The sequence below is a fragment of the Harpia harpyja genome, chromosome 5 (genome assembly GCF_026419915.1).
Source record: "Harpia harpyja isolate bHarHar1 chromosome 5, bHarHar1 primary haplotype, whole genome shotgun sequence".
NCBI lineage: Eukaryota > Metazoa > Chordata > Aves > Accipitriformes > Accipitridae > Harpia > Harpia harpyja.
Genome location: NC_068944.1, coordinates 18894399 through 18918912, shown reverse-complemented (window position 1 = coordinate 18918912; position 24514 = coordinate 18894399). Strand labels below are relative to the sequence as shown.

Below are 24514 nucleotides of genomic sequence, written 5' to 3'. Positions count from 1 at the left end.
TCTCATTTCTCACTCTACTCTTCAATCACTCTTAACAACGACAGCTACAATTCCACTTTCCTTTCTACAGTGACATTTTTACTGCACTAGTCATGAAAACCTCCATTACATTACAAATGTGTTATCTTTTACTTTAAGTAGTTATGAACATCAGGAGCCCACAATTCTCCGAAGTTCTTTGCTCTTAAGTTTTCCTTAGGAAGAAATGCAGATTTCAGACAACACCCAATTAGTCTTTATTCCTTCACTGCCGACTTACCATCTTCAACATTTCTGCATACAAATATAGGTAACCGAGGTCACCTATTACTGTTGGCAACTTCCTTCCATTTCTTTTGTGCAGGCATTTGGAATATGCTTTTTTTTTTTTTTTTAGCCAAAGACATTATTTTGTTATGTTGGGATCTTTTCTTTGCTTATTTTGCCCTCTCTACCTGGGGCTGTCTACAACAGGGTCCCCAGCCATCTGCGTACATTCACAGGGAGCCCACATAACCCCCAGTGCACAGGATGCATCAGCATAAACCATGACTGGAAGCCTTCCAGTTCACCCTTACATACTGGGAACCACACTGATGGCAGAAAGCCTAGCATAAATAAGGCCTAAGCCTTCTCTCTTCCACAGATCAGCAGCGCAAGCAAACAGAGATAAAGCATCAACTCACCGAGGCTCCTCTGCTGTCTACTGCCATTTTCTTCCTACCTTGACTTCCAATATTAATGTATCTACATAGATATATATATAGATATCTATCTATCTAAAAACTCTTGCAGGAAAAGGTGTGGCTCAATACATCAAACTTTACTATTTTTAAATACAGATGTTTCTGAACACCCTTGAACAAAATCTGAATTCAGAGCATAATTAAGTCTTAATTCTAGAGGTACTATTTATTTTAGCAGTATTCATAGCAACACCTGTTTTGAAATTCAAACAGCAAGCAAGGCTACTCCCATCCATTATCTTTCAAAAGGGTCAACAAAATTAGAAGTAAAATGTCAGTACATTCATTTTCCTCTAAAAATCCTGCATATTTTCCCTTGGTGCTCCACAAGAGACTGACAGATGAGAACGTCTTGATGCACACAAGCTAAATTTGCATTTATTCATCCTGTATTTCTCCACACTGCCTTCCAATACCTGGGCACACATGGGTGTAAGAAGGACATGAAAGTCATTAAAACTAGCAAGACAATGCAAGCTATTCCTCTCCAGCGTGTCTCACCCTGAGCCCTCCGAGTACCGTGAAAGTCACCGCGCAGTCAACTTTTCTGTGATCCATTTGATTCAAAGCCAGAATACTCCATGCATTATGCCCTCCCGCTGAACATCTGGCAGATTTCCAAGAGAGATATCTGCACAGTACTTGCTTCTGATAAAACCAGCAGTAATTTCCCTCTGTGCTTTCTCCTCTAGGGCTGGAGGACAAGGCAAAAGAAGGGCCACTGACACTACCCGCAGAGGCACACTCTCAGGAGGGAGAGGGAAGGCCGAGGAGCACCGCATGCATGCCAGCCCTCAACAGCCAACGACTGGAAGTCAGCACGGTTTGGTTTTCCAAATACCTGCCTTTGCCCCTTTCCGAGATCCTCATGGCTGTTCCTCCTCAGGAGCTCAGCAATGCCCCAAATCAGTGGCTGTCTTTGCTAAGTCAGGCATCTGGCACTAACAAAACATGCAGGGGGAAAACTCAGGTTTTCCAAGCCTGCTCATTCCCAAAACTGTCCAGTGGGAAGGAGGCAGCACAGCCGGCACGCTGAGAAGTGAGAGCCCCTTATCTGGCTCGCAGTGACAAGGCAACCCTGATGAAACAGCCTCCTGTGCCCTGTGGCGTTCTGCTGCCGCTAAATACTGGGCACGAGGTCGATTGCCAGCTCTTGTGCGGGTTTTCTACTCCTGTATCTATCACTTTGTTATTGCTTCAAGTTTATAAAAACATTTGTAAGCACTGTTCTGTAGGAAAACAGCTTGGAGGAGTCAAACCACATGTTTATACCAAACATTTTAGCTCGTTCAAAAGTTATTTTTTATTGCATCTGGCACTTTACTAGATGCCACTGTTAGCTCATTTCATATAAATTGTAAGTAACAAAGAGATGGCTAAAACACCCATTAGGTAAAATACATTCATTTGTATCTCCAATTTCATCGTTGGTATTTCTAAGCAACCCACATTTCTGTGGTATTTAGATGTCAGACAGTTACAATGATTCATACTAAGATGACCACAGTAAGCTTTTCATTTTTTTCATATTGGTGCTTATTTCTTACTCGCTTCAGTTCTGGCAAAACGGTAAGGCTTGCATCACACCATGAAAACATTGCTTCGTGAGTGTCTTTAAAGCAAACTCTGTGACACGGCTGTGTTTGCTCCTGACTTCGCCCAAGCCCCACTGACAGGCATGAATGATCACATCATTCTTCGCAATCCTGAACAAAGCCCGAATGTTCACTGCCCAAAGACACCATTCTTCAGGGACTCCTTTATTTGCCCACACAGGATTCTGTTGTTTACAAAAATAGAAACTAACACCCAATATTTGTTCCTGCAAATTATCCCAACCTATGTAGCAACCTACAGCTATATTTTTTTTTTTATCACTAGAACAAAATAGCTTTACAGCTCGGAGTGTTAACCTGCAGAACTCCTATTGCTCTAACAAACCTCCTGACAGAGGCATTTAAAGCTAAGTTGTCTGAAATACAAAGGCATGAAAACAATTAGCAGGAATCCTTCCTGATCCTCGTCTTGCCAGGGATTCAGGTAGTATCAATGTTTATGTGAAAATGAACAACCGAGTGACATTTTCATTCTTCATCTTTTTACTTCTATTTAACCAAAACCTTACTGTTTACTTTTTTTTTTTTTTTAAACAAGATAACCAAATATTAATAGACCACATAGATAAAACTGGAAAGATCTGAGAGTCAATCTCTGGTTTTGTTTAAGGATGGAGATTCAAACCCAATGTTGTTATTCTGCCCCGGTACCAGTGAAACTCATCTTTGTTTCCTATCTCAAGGGCATTTTCTTCAATTTCTATGTATTTTTACTTGGAATTTCAAGTATTGCGCATTAACTGGAAAACTGCTTCACAAGAAATGGCTTTGGAAAAGTACCATCAGTTTCTACATAATCAGTACTTCTTTTTAAGAAAACTTTAATTTGTATCTCAAGAGTAAAATTAATGTGGCCAGACAGCTTCAGGGCCTACGCTACGATGTACTGCTCCCCAAGTCATAGCGCCAGGGCAATGTTTCTTCTTAAGCTCTCATTGCTACTAAGGAGAATACATGAGCCTAAGAATAAATATGCGTTCAAGAGGCTCAAGCTGAAATTGGGTCAGAAAACTCATTAATCATCACCGAAGGACACTGCAGTAAGCAATGAGGAAAAGAACTGGGACAGTTCAAAAGATACCAAAGAGAAGCAAGCCTACTGTCAACTCTTCAATATTCAGTACCATGAATTACGAGCATTCACTGTATCACGCATATGACAATTTCCAGTGAAAACCTGGTACAGGGTCCACAAACCAAAGAAGAATAAAAGCCAACTGACCAGGACCACCTTTGTTTCATGTTGTTGACAGCTACTCCCACAAACACACAAAATCCTCTGTGAAAGCTTGAAGGCTGAGCAATGGCCTGTATTCCAGAAGTCTATTCAAAGTTAGGGAGATGAGGAAGACTGGTGGCAGGGAAAGGACCCCAGAAAGAATACTGCCTCCTTTCAAATCCAGGCTACAACCAGCCTGCGGCTGATGCAAAAGTGGGATCACAGGGTATGGTCTAGGAACAGACATCTGGCAGAAATCTCCCCTCCTCCCCTTTTCTATTATATGCACTGGAGGGGATACTCTCCCTGGGTTATCTCCCCCGTCATGCTTTCCTGGGAGGTCTTAGCAGACTGGTTATCTTTTTTTATATATAAATACATATATACACACACACACTAAGATTTTCAAGAAATAAGCACACATACATGGTGTTAACTGATATACAACATAATACATACAATAATAAGGTTAAAAAAAAAAAGGAGGGATTAGAGAAAAATAGTCAGGGCTGGAAGATTAAAAAAAAAAAAAAAAAAAGAAAAAGGTCTCATCTATCCAAAGATTTAAACACAGTATCAACATACACAGGTTAGCACATGTTAACTAAAACATTTTAAAAGACTAATGCAGATATGGCATGCAGCTTTAGCATAAACTAAACACACGGGATGTCAGTGAGGGGCCTGAACTTTATATCCAGATATATCCAACGCCTTCCTATGGGCCATTAAAGATGTACTGTAAGAGGAAATAGAATAAACCCACAAATAGCAAGGCAAAACCAACAAAAGAAATAAATACATAATAAATCAATATATTTCCTACCATAGGAAAGAGAAAAGAAGTAGTCTGATATAATCTCAAAACACTGTAAGTAAAAGCAGCACACAATATGCAATACCAAACTCTTCAATGCTCTGGTGACGTGCAGATGCCTTGGTCAGGAAAGTATTTTCCTGGAACTTCTGGGTGTTGGTCTGGCATTTTATTAACATTACAATAACCTATTTTTTTTAGATAATTAAAAAAGCACATCAGATCACATTGAAATGGAAGTCATTATTAGACTCATTCCAATTGTGGAACAAAATTATGTCCCTTCTTCCACTGAGTATATTTTGATATTTGCATGTACCAATAGCTCCAAACTGGGTTACTGCAAATTTCTGCCAAAAGACTTTTCAGACAGGCATTCTATTAAAAGCCTTCATTAAATTGTAACACCAGGCATAATATCCTTGTTCTAAAGGCTGAGGGCTCAATTAGTCCCACATTGTGAATTTACCATTGCCTTCTGCTTCACATAACTTTAAAATGTGAAACCTCTGTCCTCCTGGAAAATTCAGTGACGTTGAACGCGGACTAGGTTGATACTGGGGAATGCCATCATCATCTGTGTGACAACTGATTGCATCCCTCTGCTCCGTAGCCTTAGCTTCTTTTCATAAATCAAGCTTTGCTTACAACAAAAAAATATGCCCCTTCACATTCATAATCGGAAGCTTTGAAATGCCGAGGAATAGACGTGCGCCCTTCTTTTCCTCTGCAATGCAAAACACGTTTTCCTGGGTATTTTAAAGAAACCGATGGCAGGTGCTAAGCCCCCGGTAGGCGGACGCGGCTTGCTTGCTTGCTTACTTAACGCCGGCACACCTCAGAACTGATCTAATAGGTGCCTTTTGACGCCGAACTATTTCTGAAAGACACCGTAGGGCGAGCAGCACGGCCAAAGGAACTCCAAAAGCAGGCGCTATAGGCGCGGATGCGACAGTATCACGCACCAAAAGACGAAGCGATTATACAAGGCTAAACCCCCACTCGCCTCCCCCGTGCCCACGGGCAGGCGATGAATTTCGAGGAGACGAAAGGTTTCTACCTTTCCACGCAGGAAACCGAGATGGTGCGGGGACACCCACAGCCCCGCCGCGGCTGAGGAGCCCAGTGCTCGCTCACCGCAACCCTCCGGCGGGAAGGAGACCCGTCTCCTCCCGGCCGCCACAGCCCAGGGACAAAGGCTGAGGGAGAAGGGCGCCCGCCCGCACCCGACACCCGGCTGCCAACGTTGTCGGGTCGGGCCGGGCCGGGCCGGGCCGTACCCGGGGGAGGGGGGGGGGGGCTGACGGTGGCCGCCGGCGGCAGCGGCGGGGCCCGGCCTTACCTGCGGCGGGCGGGGGCGGCCGGCGGGGCTCGCCCTGCTCCAGGGTGACGGTGCCGTCCCGCCAGACGCGGAGGTGGGCGGCCGCCCCCAGCCTGGCGGCGGGGGTCTCGCCGCGGCGGGCGCGGGCCCGCAGCGAGCCGCAGCACTGGTAGCACACGGCCCACGCCTGCTCCTCGTTGATGGGCTGGTTGTAGAGCCTGAGGATCTCCTCCAGCGAGAGCGCCTCCGGCTGCCCGCCGCCGCCGCCGTCCTCCTCCTCGGCGGCGGAGGGGCGGGAGGCGCCGGCCTGGGGCTCCGCGCCGCGCTCCCCCGGCAGCGCCATGCCCTGCCTCCGCCGCGGTGCTCCTCGGCTCACTGACCGGCCCCGCCGCGGAGGCGGCTGCTACTGCTGCTTGCGCTGCTGCTGCTGCTTGCGCTGCTGCTGCCGCCCGGTCCCGCCGCGCTCATCCTCCCCGCCCCGCTAGTGCCACCAGGCCGCCGGACAACCCGGCCCGGGCAGCAGGCCGGCCGGCGGGAGGAGCGGCGCCCGGGCCGCCCGCCGCTGCCACCGCCGCGGGGGGAGACACCTCATAGCAACGCAATGGCGTCCTCGCCCGCCCCCGCCGCCAACGGCCGCCGCCCGGCGCCGCAGCGCCCCCTGCCGCCGCCAGCCCCGGCCGGGCGGGACTGGAGGAGGCGGGACTCGGCCCGCGCGCCCTCCCGCAGCGCTGACGTCTCCTTGCGAGAAGCCAGGCTGCCGCGCGCGCCCCCGAGGCGGGAGAGGCTGCGGCGTTCCTCTCTCACCGCCCTGGGCGGGCGGCGGCGGTTGTGCGCCGAGTGTTGGTAGCGCCCCCCCCCGAGGCAAACAACTCCGGTCAGCGAGCAGGGCGCCCGCCTCCCGCACCAGGTACACGACGGCACCGGCCCCCATCTCTCTGCAGCGCGGACGCCTCGCGTTCCGGAGCAGAGCGTTATCCCCGCCGTGCCCTAGCTCCGCGTCCCGCGGCCTGCCCTTGCGAGGCAAACGCCCCGCGCCGCGAAGCTTCCCCCGGCAACGCTCGCGGGTCCTGCGGCCGCCGCCGAGGCTACGCGGAAAGGCTGAGGGCGGGTGAAGGAGCACCGGCTGGAAAGGGCCAAGAAGGGACTCGTCTGCCCGGCAGCTGGGAGCTGGCGTTCCCGCCCCTCGGCACCCCCGGGCCCCAGGAGGGCGCAGCCTCTCCCCCGGCCGGGAACAGGCCAACGGGCACGGCGCACGGGAAAGCCAGCCTCCTGCGGTGGAGGCTAAGTGCCTTAAAACTCACGTCAAAAAACACTTCTGCGCGGGCTTTGTTATTTTTTTTCCTTCGGTATTCTACAGTTTCATCTAGCGCATAAAAGGAAATGAAAAATTTCCCCTTAGCGCCGGCCTTGTCTGAAAGACCGAAGCACACGACTGACTGACAAGGCTGCGGAGTACCGCACGCTGGCAAGGCCACGCAACGCTGGCTCTAACGAGTGAGATCCTGCTTCCTATTTCACTTTTCCCTGTATGGAACACGGGTGCTTTTTATCTCTTGCCATGACATGCACGTGCATATCATACACGGCTGCAAATAAGATACAACTAGTGTTTAAATAAAGCTATTAACTTTGGCAATATTCACCATACAATATGATCTAGCCTTCCACATTATATTAGATATAATGAAGTCAGTGGAGAAACAGTACTGTCTGAAGCTTTGATCAGGGTCCTGTACGCTGTGTAACAGCCAAATGAATACATTTTTGTCTTTCAGGTATAAACGCAACACGAAAACAGATGTGTAAAGCTTCTGAAACGTGTTAGCAGCAGGGCCAGTAAGTACATAACATACTACTGAAACTTGAAGCTAAAATGCAAGTGCTGCAGTAGGCAGTATTTAGCACTTCTGGAAAAAGCGTCACACTACCACACCGCTGATGAAATGTACGTGCAAAATGCGAACATTTGCTCCTGCTATATGTGTTGCAAGCTCCTATGGGATTAGTTATTTTTTTTCTCCAGCACCAAGAGTTGGATCTTTCTTACAAGTAGAACAGAAGGAGGCAGATGTGGGCTATCAAAGATATGGAATGGCTTTTAGAGAAGAAATCAAATCGTTTTGGATTCTTCAGCCTCAAAAAGAGATGGCTGGAGTCTATGTGGTGAAACCGTGAGAGGCATGGGATGGAGAAGTTCAGTAAGTCCAATCGCTTGCCATTTCTCAAAGCATGAAGATTAAAAGACACTCAGCAAAATAACCATCCACAGGTTTAAGACAAAAAAACCCATAGATGGATAAGTGAGTATGGATCTGAATGTCAGAATTAAGACAAAATCATGAATGGTTGTTAAGCAAAATGGCCTAGCTACAACTTCTACCTCAGAAACTTCCTAAGCTGACGTCAGGAAAAAGGCATCAGGTTAAACCACTTTATCTAACCCAGCACAGATATTCACATGTTCAGGTATCCAAGTCTTAGTTTTAAATATATATATCTCAAAAAAAAAAAATCCATAAATTATGAAATTCATAGATTAACAAGATTACCTATACCTGACTGAACTGTTCTTAGAAGCTGAATATAGAAGCTATTGCTTGGTCCAAGAGAGGCAGAAATAAGTTTTGTTGTTAGAAAGGACAGATGCTTGAACTTCAGTATTTCTGGATCTCAGCCACTCACAAAGTACACCTGGGACGCTACACGGAGAGGAGCGATAAAAGAGTCTCTTACCCTGCAGAGGTAAACCAGACTTTTTTCTAAATGAATTCTCACACCACTTCAGAACTGCAGAAGAGAAGCTAGTATTTTATGCACACATTTTAGTAACTTGACCCACATTCCTGTAGGTATTAAAAGTAACCTTTATTAAAAATAAGACTAAATTATCTTTATAAATACAATCATTACTGTGTACACAATCCTCTTCAATACACACACTGTGGTATTCAAAATCACTGGCATTTATATAAAATACGATATTAGTTTTTAATTGCATAATTTTATACCCACATATATTATTTTGCAGATCTAAAAGGGTCTGAACGATTTTGGTTTTTTTCAAAGGACAGAGCGGTATTTACAAGCAAACATGATCCAAACAGCACATGCAGATTCAGGGTACGCAAACACTCGTACACGAACTGCAAGGCGCACTTGGTCTCCCCTACAACAGATTATTTCTTCACAAAAAGGAGACCTATATGACAAAAAAGAAAAACAAGAATAACACATATTACTAAGCTAATATTAAAATTTTCACTTACATACGTGCAATTTTTTTAAGTGTGACTAAAACTTACATAACAATGAGTGCCATGAGTCTGTCATTACAAATAATAATATTGGTCTCTAGTGCAGGGGCTGTTGCCTTGGAGGAAAACAAGACCACTACTGATCATTTTTAACAAGTGCAGAGAAATTAAATTAACTCATTCTTTAATTTAACCCATGAGCAGTCTATCATCACTGAACTCACCAATGTAACATAAAAGCTCTGCACCCCATGACCCCTTATGTATACCGCACAACTCTTCTTCCACTTCTAATTTAAGGAAATTCATCTTCTTTAAATGTCATTATCAATAATAAGCAAGCTGCAATTCATAATTAAGTATTCCTATTTGGTTTTAACATATGTATATTTTTACATTTAGACCTACCGAAGACATGTGGCAAATGCTCTCCTGGCATTTCTGTATACAAAATGGATAGGAAACCCTTTAAAAGTGTGGCCATCAGGTACCGCTCTTCTTACAGCATCTTGAAACTCTTCGTTTCCTGCAGATAGACTTGTTGTACGTTCGAGCTCATAGGCTGCTAATGCTGGTGACAACAGATAGGATAGATGGTCATCCCAAACAGTGGAAAGGCCAAGATCCTGTGAGGCAAGTCACAGAATGATGACAACTGCGCAGAATGAACATTAGGATATGACTAAGCTTGCATACTGTACAGATTCAAATAAACCCATGACAAATCTTTAATTTGTAGTTAATGGAAGTGGACCCATGAAGCAATAAGATTTGTATATTGACTCACACACCAGCTGGAAGAATCAAACACCACCAACAAAACACCAAACATTTAGCAAGAAATTAAGTTAGACTACTAGACTAAAACAAGACGAGCAGAGTTGAAACTAGATGTTTCAGCTACAGCATCTCTGCATGAAATTTAAGAAGACAGTGCATAAATACACAGCAAAAATACAGGAAAGATCAACTAAGATTCATTTTTCTAATGTCTCTCATGGAAACCCACTTCTGAAAAAAACAATGCGCAACAGCTCCCCAAAACACGTACACATGTACATGCACCTTCCTCCTACCATCCCACAAACGCAAAGAAGCAGAAAAGTCTACTGCATATGTATTCAACATTGTATGAGACTCGTACGCCGAGAATTACTTGCCACCCCAAAGGTTGAGCATTGTGTGGGGAGATAAAAACAAAAACAACCAAAAAAACCCATTAAAAACAGACAAAAGCTAACGGGGATTTAAAATATCATCTCCTTCATATCCAGCACAGGAAGAATCATTTCTGGCACAACACTTCTTGTAAAAATCCTGATAAAGAACGAAACTAACTTCTAGAAACACCTTCTGATTTTGTAAAGCAGTCAGAGTAAGATCATGAAAGCTGAAAGCCTGCTTTTATCTAAGGACCAAAAACATTTGTGAAGGACAGGCAAAGCCCGCTAACAACCAGATCTGATCTTCCTAGCTCTTTTACAGACCACTCACAGGTAGCCTGCAGGTGCCAATAAGCTGAAGATCACAGACCTAGAACGAGAGGCAAAGGCAGGGTGGGGGGAAGAAGCCCACACACGAGGCTATGAATCACCACTGCAAATAGTAAGTATGATGTCTAAAGTAGCTCAGTACAGTCTTTCCAAATAATTTCTCAGTTATTTCACTTTTCACATGCTGCATTTCTGCAAAAGCTGATGGAAAACACGTTGCAAAGATACAAGTATGTGAACTAACAAATGGCTATCCAAAACAAGTATGCAGTAAAAACATGCACCTTTATTACCACAACAGATCAATAACAATCTTTAAATAGTATTACCTTTCTGTGTTCAGAGACCAATATTCTCAGCTGCAATTCTATCTCATTGCTTGTTACCGCAGCATCTATTGTGGAAGCACACAGAGGAGGAAAAGGGGGAACTGAAGACGTTGTTCCAGGGGAACATACAGATTTTATTGCTTCTCCACTCATTGGTTTCCATTTAGATTCATCATGCAGGTCAAACACACAGACCTCCACAGCATCAGAGGGCTGACAATTTCCAAAGAACTTTTGGTGGTTGAAGATACAACCTATTGTGCGGTAAGGATACAGTGGCTTGGGTTGTTCAACTAGTGGAGGGTCATCAGGGTTGATAGGTCTGTGGATGTACCTAATCAAAAACATTCAATTTCTTATTAATACACCTTATTTCAAGGCAAGGTAAAAATATTTAGATGGGACAGATATAAGCCATTCCTCCTTTTAAAAATATAAGCCAAGTTTGTTAACATTCCCCCCCCCCCCCCCCCAATGGCATACATGTATTTACAGAAAAGTAATTAAACACATTTTGGAGGCATAACATACAGTGAAATAATACATCACTTTTTTTTTTTTCTTTAAATCTAGAAAAATAAGCTGATTAATCAAGCAGATACTCAACAGCAATTAAAGTTTGCAACTATAACAAGATACCCATACAGTTTCCCCGCCATTCATCACATTTGGAGAAATACATCTTCAAATGCTAACCATAGGATACACAAACAGTGGCAAAACAGAATTGTTTATTTTCAACACTGGATATAACAGATTCCAGAAGCTTTGGAATACAGAACAACTATGTGTGCCCTTCTAAAATGACTCGAGAGAATCTCAGAGAACTTGCAGAGATTCCTGCAGGGGAAAGAAGTAATGTAACACTGATTTCACAGGTGAAATAAGGAAAAAAATATGGGTTCCTAAACAATCATGTCAGATTTCATCTCCTCTACAAATGATAGCAGCGATAGCATCAATGGCAACCAGCTGCCATAAGACTCAAAACAGTTACCAGCTGCCATAAGACTCAAAACAGTTACTATATGGTATTAGAGCCACTGAAAACTGTATTACAAACTGTTGAAATGTTTCACCTCACACTGAACCAGCTATTTTCCAAACAAAAGCAGTACACAGAAAAAAAGATTCAAAGGCAAAAGTCACCTTGGATTACACGACAGTTACATGGTAGGGTGTAAAGATAAAAAGCAAAAAAACAACAACAAAAATATCCCATGCAAACCCCCATATACATCATTCAGTTTTCTTATATTCCTTTTACTCACCTATGTCCTGTTAAGCTCTCCCAAAAAGTAATTGTTCCATCAGTTCCACAAGTCATTACCCAAGTGTGGGGGACTCCTTTTGCTTTTGTTCCAACGCACACAAAGGCTTCCAATCCAAATCCAAGAAGAAGACTGCACAGAAGGTTAGCATGATCTTCACAGTCACCCTAGACAGTAAATATTAGTAAGTTGAGTATCAGGCATGGATAAGATCTTTAAGAAAGAAAATAGTGATACTTCTCTAACCATTATTTAACAAGTCATATTTCCCTCCTCTTTACCTAAAGCACATATCAGGAGTCAGGATTTTAAGATTTAAACTTGACAAGTTTTAGTTTTCTGTGATAGAATAAATCCATTAAAAATAGTGCTATGTTCTAATGATAGACTATTTATATTTTTTATTCAAATAGAGAGTATGATTGATACTGGAAAACATTTCTTATGATTATAAAGATACCTTCAAGCAATCCAAAACCAGAATCTATTGACCCGTGAAGACAAAACCAATATTCTAATTAAACATAAAAACATATATAAGGCAAATACCTGATGTAATACTAGAAATTACACAATATTTTCACAGTTAGGAAATTTAGTCACTTAATAAAATGTAATTCTACTGTTATTTCACTGCCTTGAATGTGTCGTCACGCTTGGATGTGTTGTCACAGTTCAGAAATTAAACAAAGATAAAACAACCTCCCCCACAGATCTAACTATAAACCAGCTGAGAGTCATGCGTACTGCTTTTCCCTTCAGTCAGAAAAACATTTCTTTCATAAATACATCACTACCATTGATAATTCACAGAAAACAATTTCCAAATGTGATGTCTAATATTCTTTAAGTTCTTTACAAATGTTAGCTGTAAAGAAAGAACAAAAATTCCTCATACAATGAAGCCTTCATAATACAAAGCACAGCATTCAGAAGTAGAAGAGTAAGACTCTTTAGTCAAGTACTATTCAGAATGTTGAAAATGTAAAATTCAGTGTTCTTTGATCTATCTATTCATTACACAGATAACACAATCTTCCCCTACCAGAAAGTACAAGGGAAATATGCAGAAAAGTACATTTAAACAAGTTTTTAGTGAACCTATGTTCATTTAATAACGCCATACCACTTTCCACAAGAAAAATAATACTGGTCCAGCTGGTGTCTCAGGGGCTAAATTCAGCTATTTTCTATACAGCTTTCCACTTCTGCCTTGGAGGAAACCCTTTCTGTGTGCCTCCAAACACAACGGTCCTCAAACTCAAAGTTGCTATCATCATCTCCATCTGAAAGCCAGTGGGTAGCCAGTGGTGCCTTTATATGGTACCTATGCATGATGTGATATTCAGAGACAACAGCTAACGCCTGTTCTGTGTGGTCTTTGAAACAGGTCTAAAAATTGGGATACAGCTCCTGCTGCCAAGAACACATCTTTTTAATACAAACACATCAGTGATGATTATTTTTGGATGCAGAAGTACCTCTGTAGCAATGAAAAGCACCGACCACTCCAAAGAGGTATTAAAAGGGATCACTATTACTTTTATTGGTACAACAGAAGAGCTATAATGCAGAACGAGTTACAACTATAATAAATAAAACAAATTGTATGATACAACTTTCAGATCACCAAGAACTAGGCTGAAACTTTTAGTGGAAATCCCTGTCTTGCATAAATGGAATGTAAAGACTGTCAGTATATTTTAGCCCATCTAAAAAAACCAGTTTTTCAAAAGAGACTTTTTCAACTGTTCCTGGATTAGTCCAGAATTTAAACTAGTGTCCTGCACACTAGCAGGGATTCATTGAATAATTATATGGGATCTTAGAAAAGCAAATGAAGAAAAGCAAGCTCACTGTGAAACAGATGTATTGACAAAGGGACCCCAACAATAGCAGTAAAGAAAGTCTGCTCCAAAGCCTTCTTGTCTGCTATTTAACATGTTTCTCTTTAAAAAGATCTTAAACAAATTATTGTAACAGAATTCTCCAAATTTGATTTAATCCATGTATTTGCAGCCTCTTTTAAATTACTGACTTCAGTTAGAATACGATACCAACTCTGTTGTGTCACACAACGACTATTTTCACATACCTGGTTTCTACATAAAAAAGCAAGAAGGGTGCACCACTGTTCTTGTTTGCCACCACCTCCTCCGATGACAGGAGCTCTTTCATAACCCAGGACACTGACAAATCGTGCTGCTTGTCTTGGTGTGTCTAGTAACCGGCCTGCTCGAAGTGGTCTGATATATGAACATACTGGACGGTTTACTCCATTTTCATCCTGAACATGTAAAACATGGTTATTTGCCAGCCATGCAAATATCACAAAAGATTCATCGTAACTTAGACTGTCTTCTTTGCAATGGGATTTATTCTCCCTGAAATAAAGAAAACATTATAAACTCAAAAACATTAAGACATAAAAATACTTCTAGAATTAAGACACAAGATCATTAAGGCAACTCATTCAAAGACATTACAGCTAGACTCTTCTGCTGGCTCTGTCACTCGTAGGAGATTCTGGACTAAAGATGTGAACACCTGGAGCAGCACATGCTGCAATTAATTTTCTTAAACGGGTGAGGAACTGTTCATGCTCCACCCACTATCAATTTCTACATTATCACCAAGCAAAAAACCAAACCAGAACAAATACACACACACCCCAAAACCCAAAAGAAACCCAAAAAACAACCCCCCAAAACATTAAACACTCAGCAGATTTTAGAGTTTAAAAGGTGTCTATTTGCTTCTGAATTTGAATACTCTACCTCTTGTAACACCAAAAAGCAGTTAAAATTTACTCACAACGAAGTAACTAGATCTCTATAAATTAAGAGAGTAATAACAGGAAGAATTTTCATGGAAAAATGAAAAAAATAAGATGACTGGGAAAAGGTCCATTTTATTACATGCTGCAGGGAAATACTATGATTACCAACTATTAAAACTATTTCAAGAAGTACAGAACTCTTCTTTTCCTCACTGGGCTAAATTGGTACTTCTATGTTCATATATTTTAAAAAGGGATGAAAGCCTTTTAAATCTCTGCAGCTTCAGGAAATTATGGTCTCATATTTTTACTATATCACATATTGCCCTCGTTAAGGTTTTGCCATGCTTTTCCAGCAAGTTGGTGTAAGAAAAGCAGCATTTATTTGAAGCTGACTGGAATCCTGTTGAAAATTATTTCACAGCTTGAAAGCAATCAAAAAAATCACAGGCAGGATTCATTATTTAATTTAGTTTTATATACGTAATGCATGCTTCTGCATTACACATATGAAACTGGATGATAACTAAATTATCAAACAATTCCGATAATCTCATTTCTCTTCCCAGAAATGAGAAAGGCCATTAAGAGCACTTTTACTAACATTTGCTATGGCCAGCGGGAGACTCAAGATACACTCTCTATAGGTACTGAACTAGCAGGGGGCCTAGTTCCTATAGCATTCTGAGGGCTGCCAGTTTCTATACTGGTCTTTAACAAAGAACTTAGTCTTCTGATCCTATCCACAAACCCTTCCCCCTCCAACCTTCTTCCCAACCCTACTGTAGCTTTCTGGGTGCAGAAAGTAGAATACCATTAATTCATACGTTGCTTTATTCTCAAACTAGGACAAGTCCCATTTTTACCTCATGTCCCCAGCCAAACTCCCAGTTCCGTAATTCCCTATTTAATTATATGTTTCTCTACATACCCTGCCCTGAAACTCTTAAGCCTTTGTATGGGGTCTGGTTGGAATGGAGTTAATTTTCTTCACAGCAGTCCCTATGGTGCCATGTTTTATATTTGTGACCAAAACAATGTTGATAACACACCAGTGTTTTAGCTGTTCCTGAGCAGTGCTTGCACAGGGTCAAGGCCGTCTCTGTTTCTCAGGGCCAAAGCCCCTACACGGAGTAGTTTCAGGGTGGACAAAAGGCTGGGAGGGGACACAGCCAGGACAGATGACCTGAACTGACCAAAGGGATGTTCTGTGCCATACAGTGTCACATTCAGCAATAAAAGTGGTGGAGAACGGACTTTTTCTAAACATGCCCCTGCTTGGAGACTAGCTGGGCATCAGCCTGCTGGTGGGAGGTGGTGAGTGATTGTCTTTGCATCACTTTTTTCCCCCCACTCTTCCTTTCTTTCTTTCTTTCCTTCACTTACTAAGCCATCTTTATCTCAACCCATGAGTTTTATCTCACTTTTGCCCCTTCTATTCCCTCCCCCATCCTGCTGGGGTGGAGTGAGTTAGTGACTGGGTAGGGCCTCAGCGTGCTGGCTGGGATTTGTAAGTTCACATCACTACTGAACACTCACGGTACAGCCAGAATGGAAGTTGTTACTTCACTGAAGAGCAAGAGTAGGCACAGATCACTTCAGGACATTACTTTGAGATAATAAGCTACTGCGCATTATCTGTGCTAGGAAAATTGCCACTATGCAGGCTAAATTCATAGCACGAAAAATGCAAGGATCATACCACTCCTTTTACTGAGGGACAGCCTCCAAGGAGCAACTGAATTCATTAGCCTACAATAATTATGTCCATAGCTATCGTGTGACATAAACGAGACATTGTTTTACAGACCACACAGAGCTCGAATATTGTGTGGATTTGTTCCAATAGATCTACTACGTCTGGTTTTTGTAACTGTTTTATCTGGTATAAAATTTGTTTGAAACAGTTTGCACAGATCACGTAAGTCTTTGCCATTTATGAGTATACACAGAAAAGACTAAACAGGCTTTACCACCTTCTACATCAGAGGTGGTTGGAGCAACCCTTCTGTCTGCATCATGCTATTAAGCTTCAATACACAAACAGAAGTTCAATCCTTACAAATTTCATTTTTTGCATGATACACCACATGTAGCCCTGACCTGAATGTAACCACATCATAAATCCCTACAGATTCTATATACACATAAACTTCAAAATATATCAAAAAATAAAAAAGATAACTTAAAGAAAGGATTGGTCTATTCATAAAATTTACAAACCTGTGCAAAAATCTTTACCAGCCTTACGTTGTGTGTAGGCCTAATCTGTAGGTATTCTCTCCACCATTGCTTAGCATACACAAGAAATAACCGTTCTTTTTCTGCTGTTTTCTGACGTTCCAAAGCAAACTGCAGGTAAGAAAAACATAACCAATCACATACATGTTAATTCTAAACAGGAAAAAAAGCCCATAATCAGTAAGTACATTAACACCAAATCCTGGCATATGTAAAATAAAGCTTGATATTTAAAGTGTGCCGCACAAATGCTGAAGAAGAGTATTTTTAAATGAAAATCCAGTGAACAAAAACCTCAAGTTACATTTCTTGTTTGTAGGCTCGTATACCAAGCTTGACTGAAGTAGTGTTCATCTTAAGTGATGCATTTCTGTACAGAAGGATTGCTCAGCTTTTGATGTGCAGAAGAATATCTGTGTGCACCTTCAGGCCAACATTTACTGGCTTTCCAGGCAGAATAGCGGACTTGAAATTATTGTTTCAAATGGGAAAGAGAGCAAGAAAACATACACTACCTGAAGAAAATTAGGCATATTGCATCTTTCTTATTTTTCTTATTAAAGTTTTGATACAAGTAATCAGAAAAACTACTAAAGTAATATTTCAAATAATGTTCAGTATAAACAAAGTCGTTCAAAAAAACCATAATTAGATTTCAATTTAATAGAAAAAAAAGAAGTATCAAACATTCAAAAACCCACAGCCCTCAACATCTACAAGTAATTCTATACTGAGCTCCCGCTCCTCCCCCCAATAAAAAAGTCAGCTAGCTCTCCCAGAAATTACTTACTTGAGTATTAGTTATTTCCGGAGACAGTGTCTTATTAAGCTGTGGATACATTTCCAGTCTGATGTTTAAAACACCAACAGAAACCTTTGATTCTGTACCTTTGAACCAAAATAAATTTTGATCAGTTCTCTCAAATTCAGTTTACTTAGGACATTTCAGCCAGGCAGAAGCAAATAGTTAAAGTAAATATGTTAGCTATCTAATCACAAAAAATAACTAAACTTCTTTAAATATAGGCAAAATAAGCATCTTTATTTACATTTCAAACTCAAACGAGGCTCCAAGAAACCATAATCTGGCCAAAAAAGCAGACATCTAGATCTGAGATAGTGATCTAAGGCCCTCTTTGCAGCCAGTACCAGGATGTATGAGATGAATGGCATTCTAGAAACATCTAGAATAGGCATCTAAAATAGAGTAGGAGATTCACACACTGCAGAAGTGCCTATTCCACTGATCATGCAGGTAGCTCAAATTTAAGTAGTCGGAAATAAGTGAAGTTAATCTTCCCTAAGATACAGTTTATTATGAAGGACCCAGAGTGCCATACAAATAGATTAATCAACTTCAAAAAAAACCCCAAAACAACAAACAAATGAACCACAAAACCCCACAAACCTAATGTTGTTGCATAATGCTGAAAAATTTAGAATTACGTAAAGAACAAGAAGCATTATGAAACAATAGAGAGATAGGATTATAAACAATACAAGTAACAGCAGCCACACATAGTAGTTTGTCTGTTTATCTGAGATGGCAGCATGCTTTGATGTTCTTGATGCATTTTTTTACAATGACAAGACTTTTGAAGAGGAGAAAAAGCACCAGATTTACTGGATTGATACTTTATTACTTGGAAAAAAGATACTGATAATTAGATTTAACTCCTCCCATCACCCATTTGAGTATTAAACTCAACTTATTTGTTATGCATCTCCAAGTCACTATACATAAAAAGCTCTCTATTTGAGAGACTATCCAAACCCATATTGCTTACTAAAGATTTGCCAATGCCAGCATTTTCAGAAGGAAATGAAGCTAACAAACATATTAGCAAATAAGCTTACTAGATTTGTATTCGCTGGATAAAACACTGCACCAAATCACACCCCCTCACCGCACCCTAAAAAGCAGCCAATAGTGATGACAATCAGGAATAATTTACATAGTATATCCAACCTCCAATATATTTTGAAGGTATAATTTAATCTCTTTTGAAACTATCAAGAACTGCTCACCTACCTAACAGGTAGAGAAACTGCAATAAAGAATACTCAAATGACTCAGCAGCTACTAGCTGACCAAACTCTGGGATAGCTAGCGTAGCAAGTCATGACAGGTTGAGTCCTAGATCTAGTCTTTATCCACTAAATCATAATATCCTAAAAGCTTAGGTTGGAACTCCTAAAAAGCGGAGTGGGGACAAGTGATAAAAATACACATATATACTACCTGCTAAGCAACTAAACAAAGCTCTTCAGCCCTTCTGTCAGAAAACATGCTTCCAGATACTGGAACAAAAGGCAGCACAGCAGAGATCACTTTCTCTAGCAGTTGCTAGTTTGCTATGAAAGGGACACAAACTCTCTTCAGTGCACCGCTCTGATATATTCCTGGAGATAATAGAATCATAGAATGGTTTGTGCTGGAAGGGACCTTAAAGATCACCTAGTTCCAACACCCCTGCCATAGGCAGGGACACCTTCCACTAGACCAGGGATGGGGCATCCACAGCCTCTCTGGGCAACCTGTCCCAGCACCTCACCACCCTCACAGTGAAGAACTTCTTCCTTACATCTAATCTAAATCTACTCTCTTTCAGGTTAAAGCCATTACCCATCGTCCTATCACTACACGCCCTTGTAAAAAGTCCCTCTCCGGCTTTCCTGTAGGCCCCCTTTAGGTACTGGAAGGCTGCGACAAGGTCTCCCCAGGGCCTTCTCTTCTCCAGGCTCAACAACCCCAACTCTCTCAGCCTGTCCTCACAGGAGGTGTTCCAGCCCCCTGATCATTTCTGTGGCCCTCCTCTGGACTCCCTTGAGCAGATCCATGTCCTTCTTATGTTGGGGGACCCAGAGCTGAACACAGTACTGCAGGTGGGGTCTCACCAGAGCAGAGCAGAGGGGCAAAATCACCTCCCTCATCCTGCTGGCCACGCTTCTTTTGATGTGGCCCAGGATACAGTTGGCTTTCTGGGCTGTGAGCACACATTGCTGGCTCATATTCAGTTTTTCATCCACTAATACCCCCAAGTCCTTCTCCACAGAGCTGCTCTCAACCCACTCATCACCCAGCCTGTATCTGTGCTTGGGATTGCCCTACCCAGGTGCAGGACCTTGCACTCGGCCTTGTTGAACTTCATGAGGTTTGCACAGGCCCACCTCAAGTCTGTCAAAGTCCCTCTGGATGGCATCCCTTCCCTCCGGCGTGTCGACCGCACCACACAGCTTGGCATTGTCAGCAAACTTGCTGAGGGTGCACTCAATCCTGCTGTCCGTGTCGCCAACAAAGATGTTAAACAGCACTGGTCCCAATACTGACCCCTGAGGAACACCACTCATTGCTGGTCTCCACTCGGACATTGAGCCGTTGACCGCAACTCTTTGAGCGCAACCATCCAGCCAATTCCTTATCCACCGAGTGGTCCATCCATCAAATCCATGTCACAACCATGAATTAGTAGATTTTTGGTTGGTTGGTTTGTTTTTGACAACTTAGCCAGATTTTGCAGAAAATCAAGTGGGAGTTGATCTGGGAAGTGGGAGTTCCCAGACATGGGGGCCATTACTACACAGGATCTGGAATACACATTTTTAGTACTTTGGTAACAGAAAAATCTGACCATTAGTCTCCTACACATTTTCTAATGATACCTTATAGTAATTTGTGCGTCGAACTAAAATTAAACTACACCATAAATACTGCTTTAAGCTTATAAGCAAGCTCAGTACTCAATATTTCAAGTCATCATTACAGCCTTATTATTTATCCTTACCCACACCCAGGAGTTCAACAGCAACGTTTGTTATGCCATTCTCTGCAGCCAAGACAGATCGCCACTCCAAGAAATAGGATGCTACTAGCGTTGTCTCACCAAATGTGTCTGTTTTGATCAGAACCATATGCACTGGATCACATATAGATAACATAGTGGTTGCATCCACCATTTTACTTCCATCACCTGCCATTATTCAACCAAGATAAGACAGCAAAAAAATATTACCATCCCAAGTCCTCCTCAAAATTAAAAAAAGTATGCATTTACATTAATTGCATGCATAGCATTTTAAGAAACATCTCATGTACAGAAGTGTAAGCAATGATCCCATCTTAAAATCAAACTCAGTCCAGGACAGAGCTACAGAAAGATTACAGTTGATTTACAGTGGAAATAAAAAGATTCCTATAGTTGAGTACTCCAATGTAACTGGTTCACTGCACAAAAATTAAAATGGAACTAGCATTTAGGAAAATAAAGAATATTAAAGCACCATTAAGTAAAAGAAATTGAAAAATACTATTTTATTAAGTTGGAATGCGTCAGGTCAACTTACTATACATCAGTATTTAGGAAACAACTTTCTCTGTAGTTAAGCTTGACCCTATGATATCGGGTCTGCTCCATGAGCCTAAGCAGAATTAACAAATTCTGTTTTTCTTTGAATTTGTGGTATATTCACTCCCTTCCCCAAGTCCAACTACAATAGCTCTGGCTTTCTCTCTGTTCCCTGATATTCCACAAGCCACCCTGGATTTCTACAGGATTCAGACAATATCCAGAAGCCTTTTCATAACATACTTAGCTCTTACCATGTTCCCTGGCTACCAACAGAAGAATGGTAATACAGGTTATGGATAACTGACTCTTCTGGTAGGCAAACTGAAATTACACTGAAGTTTTTCCTTCCATATGATGACAAATTTACATTTCCCTTATTCACCTGTCAGCACAAAGTTCATGAAAACCACAGCCACCTTAGTATCTCTTACCATCTCTGAGACTATCATCTCACTGTCAATTATGGTTAAAGTTGGTCAACTTCAAAAATTATTTTAGAGTGGAATAGAAGGAAAAGAGGCCAGAGTAGAGAAAGATCTACAAGTGGCGTAACTTAATACAGCAATCAGTTTCCTTAGGAAAACATGATAAAAAATAGGAAGGAAAGCCACTAAATAATATCAAACATACTTCGCAACAACTCTGAAGTCAGAAAAAAACCCAATAGCATCAGCTTTAAACCCACAATGTTCCTTACCTAGGCTACCCTTGTGTACTTCAAGTAAAAAACCATCATGAAAATCTGGCTCGCAGGCACAGGGTACAGGTTTAGAACGGAAGCGCTGATTTCGAAAATGTAAACACAGAGTGAAGGTAGAACAGATTTGGCCAGGCAGAGGCTCCGGTTCCTGAAGATGCTCCAGAAAAGCTTTTCCACCCAAAACCTGAAGGTAAAGATACCTCCGTGTTGGGTCAATGTTAGCTGTAAAGCGTAGCAATAAAAATGAAGAGACTACGAACAGATCTTAGGAAGCATGTTAAATATCAGTTAACTAACAGGAGACTAGAAAAAAAGAAACTTTTTTGAAACAAATGCTTAGGAGAGTGATTTTAAAATGTATGGAAGTTATCTTAATGTAAAATAAATGAATTTTTTTTAAGAAGTCACATTTTATGCGACACTAATTTCTGCTGCTTACATGAATTTACTTCCTGTAGACAAGCAGGAAAAACATCCACCTTTATGCCAGTTCATACTGGATTACTCATTCAGAGTTCAAAAATCATAGACTTCAAATTTCTCTCAAAACTATGATCCAAATATTAAAATAAACAAGCAACATACTTCTTTTCAAAACTGGTGGTTCTCTGGCAACAAAATGTGTTGATGGTTTTGGAGCTGAAGTCCTCTCCTTTTCATTCACATCCTGGAATTACAATTAAGACTTTTTAAGGCACCAAGGGATGCAACAGTGCTCTTACCGCACTCTTCTAAAAATTAAAGAATCCTCTATTTCAACTGAATGCCATTCCTTGGGTATGCTCCCGCCTAGTACTTGAGATGTTACGAAACTGAACAAATACTTTCAATGCAGTATTATCATTAAACCAATTTTAGCATATGCATTAAGCTGTTCTGCTCCTAATATGTCACAAATCAGTAAAGCCATCACAAACCTTTGGAAGTAACGAGGTTTTGCTTTGTCAAAACACCAAGTCAGTAAGAGGAACAAGCAAAAACATTTTCACTCTTCAGAAGCTACTTACAGTTACAAATTTAAGTTCCTTCATAACATCATCAATGATTCCTCGTTGTCTTAAGGCTTTTATCAGATCTTCTGTGGATAACTGCTGATGCTCAGGTGCTAACTCTTCACGTATAGTCTCAGCAAGAACTTCTCTTATCCTGCCGTGGACATCCATCTGAAAGAAAATTCATTATATGCTACAAATACAAGCTCTTTATATTGTAGCAGCTATGACTAAACAGTCACTCTATAAGACTAAAGGTATTCTCCTAGGAACACAGAAATAACTACACCAAAATATTAATCCTTTCAGAACGAATCAAATGAGTCACTATCTCACCAAAGCAGCTCTACCAGTTAAAAAAAACACAAGCATACCAAACATGAGCATTTTCACTGCTTTTGGCAGCATCCCCTGCTTTGAACCTCCCTCCTTACAAAAAGGTCTGCAAATCCATCAGTTATAAAACGCTCACTGTTTTAATTTATTGTCGCCCTCAAAATTCAAACTTACGATAATAGTTTCTTATTTTTTAAGGGGAAAAGTACACCTTTATATACTTGTAGGTAAGTCACGGAAGTAGTAAATCTCCATTGCAAGCTTCCCCTACGCGCAAAGGGAAGTCAGAATTTCTGTCCTTCCCCTCAGCTGTGAAACTGCGTGGATGTGTAAAGCTGTTGATCAGCCGGGAAGACTGTTAAGGCCACGCAGCCGCTGGGACCTGAAATACCCGGCGATACACGAGTTAAAGCATTCCCATCTATTTCCCCCTCAGCTCAAGGCACAGCCCAGGGAACCCGGCTCAGAGAGCCCCAGCCTCGGGGTGCTGACGCCGCCGCTCAGCCCGCCATGTCCTCTCCCCGTCTCCTCAGAACGGGTCACCGAGTGAGAGAGCAGCAACGGAGGAGGCAGGACGGCACGGGCCTCGGCTGCCTCCCTCCGCAGCCCAGGAACGAGGAGAGGAGGGCGAGAAGCGGAGGCGGTCGGTGGACGGCGGGGAAAAGGCCGCGGGCCGAGGCAGCCATTAGAGGGGGGCGCAAACGCCCGTAAGGCAAAACGGCGCCTGGAAACCATCTGAAGCGGCTGTGGTGGGAAAAACAAAGCAGGGCGAGGGAGCGGGCGCGGAGCGAGCGGGCGCTGCTGTCACCAAGGGCCGGGGGTCCGCAGCGCCGACGCGGGAAGGAGCAAAGCCTCCCCCTCCTTCCCCGGGACTTCCCCCGGCAGGAGAAGTCGCTCCACCGCGGAGACGCCCCCACCTTGACCAGCTGCTGGTGGATGATCTGCTTCAGCTCGGAGACCTTCTCCGGCGGCAGCGACATGGCGGCAGCGCAGGAGAAGGAACCGCGACGCTTCCCGCCGCCGGAGGAGCGGGGGCGCGCCGCGCGGGAGGCTCCGCCCCCAACCGCCGTTC

The 24514-nt window shown here is 42.3% G+C and overlaps 2 protein-coding genes and 1 long non-coding RNA gene across 10 annotated transcripts in view; 1 reads left to right on the top strand and 2 right to left on the bottom strand.

Moving 5' to 3' along the window:
* SPIRE1 (spire type actin nucleation factor 1) overlaps positions 1–6301 on the bottom strand; it is a 133820-nt gene extending 127519 nt beyond the window's left edge. The window contains exon 1 of one of the 4 annotated variants that reach the window (XM_052786833.1): positions 5720–6301. In XM_052786833.1, coding sequence (XP_052642793.1) covers positions 5720–6041 — 322 coding nt within the window. In that variant the 5' untranslated portion in view covers positions 6042–6301. The remainder of the gene's footprint in view (positions 1–5719) is intronic. The other 3 variants (XM_052786835.1, XM_052786836.1, XM_052786837.1) reach the window with 3 other exon arrangements.
* A 787-nt stretch (positions 6302–7088) lies between these two features.
* LOC128142350 (uncharacterized) lies at positions 7089–9684 on the top strand. Of its 2 annotated transcripts, XR_008235360.1 has the most exons (3): positions 7089–7192; positions 7722–7896; positions 9355–9684. It is a non-coding gene; the product is annotated as an uncharacterized LOC128142350 (long non-coding RNA). The 2 variants fall into 2 exon arrangements; XR_008235359.1 differs by lacking the exon at positions 7722–7896.
* On the bottom strand, positions 8545–24473 carry CEP76 (centrosomal protein 76). 4 transcript variants are annotated; one of them, XM_052788347.1, is made up of 12 exons: positions 24360–24473; positions 23122–23277; positions 22700–22781; positions 22112–22336; positions 20851–21036; positions 17856–17953; positions 17048–17176; positions 14141–14332; positions 12046–12212; positions 10775–11108; positions 9361–9578; positions 8545–8897 (listed from the first exon to the last, which is right to left on the bottom strand). In XM_052788347.1, exons 1-12 carry the CDS (start codon positions 24420–24422, stop codon positions 8759–8761), a joined length of 1989 nt encoding a protein of 662 aa, XP_052644307.1. In that variant the 5' UTR covers positions 24423–24473; the 3' UTR covers positions 8545–8758. The 4 variants fall into 4 exon arrangements, with proteins under 4 accessions (XP_052644307.1, XP_052644308.1, XP_052644309.1 ...); XM_052788348.1 differs by lacking the exon at positions 24360–24473 and adding an exon at positions 23664–23950; XM_052788349.1 differs by lacking the exon at positions 20851–21036.
* Between the last annotated feature and the right edge of the window lie 41 nt (positions 24474–24514).

What these genes read in the sequence shown, in the direction of transcription:
- CEP76 (XM_052788347.1), bottom strand. Translation starts at nt 24,422, where the DNA reads ATGTCGCTGCCGCCGGAGAAGGTCTCCGAGCTGAAGCAGATCATCCAC. An exon ending in CTTTTTTATGTAGAAACCAG is followed by an intron (nt 12,213 to 14,140) that starts GTATGTGAAAAT and finishes TTTACTGTCTAG; the next exon opens with GGTGACTGTGAAGATCATGC. An exon ending in GCATTTGCCACATGTCTTCG is followed by an intron (nt 8,898 to 9,360) that starts GTAGGTCTAAAT and finishes TTTGTCATATAG; the next exon opens with GTCTCCTTTTTGTGAAGAAA.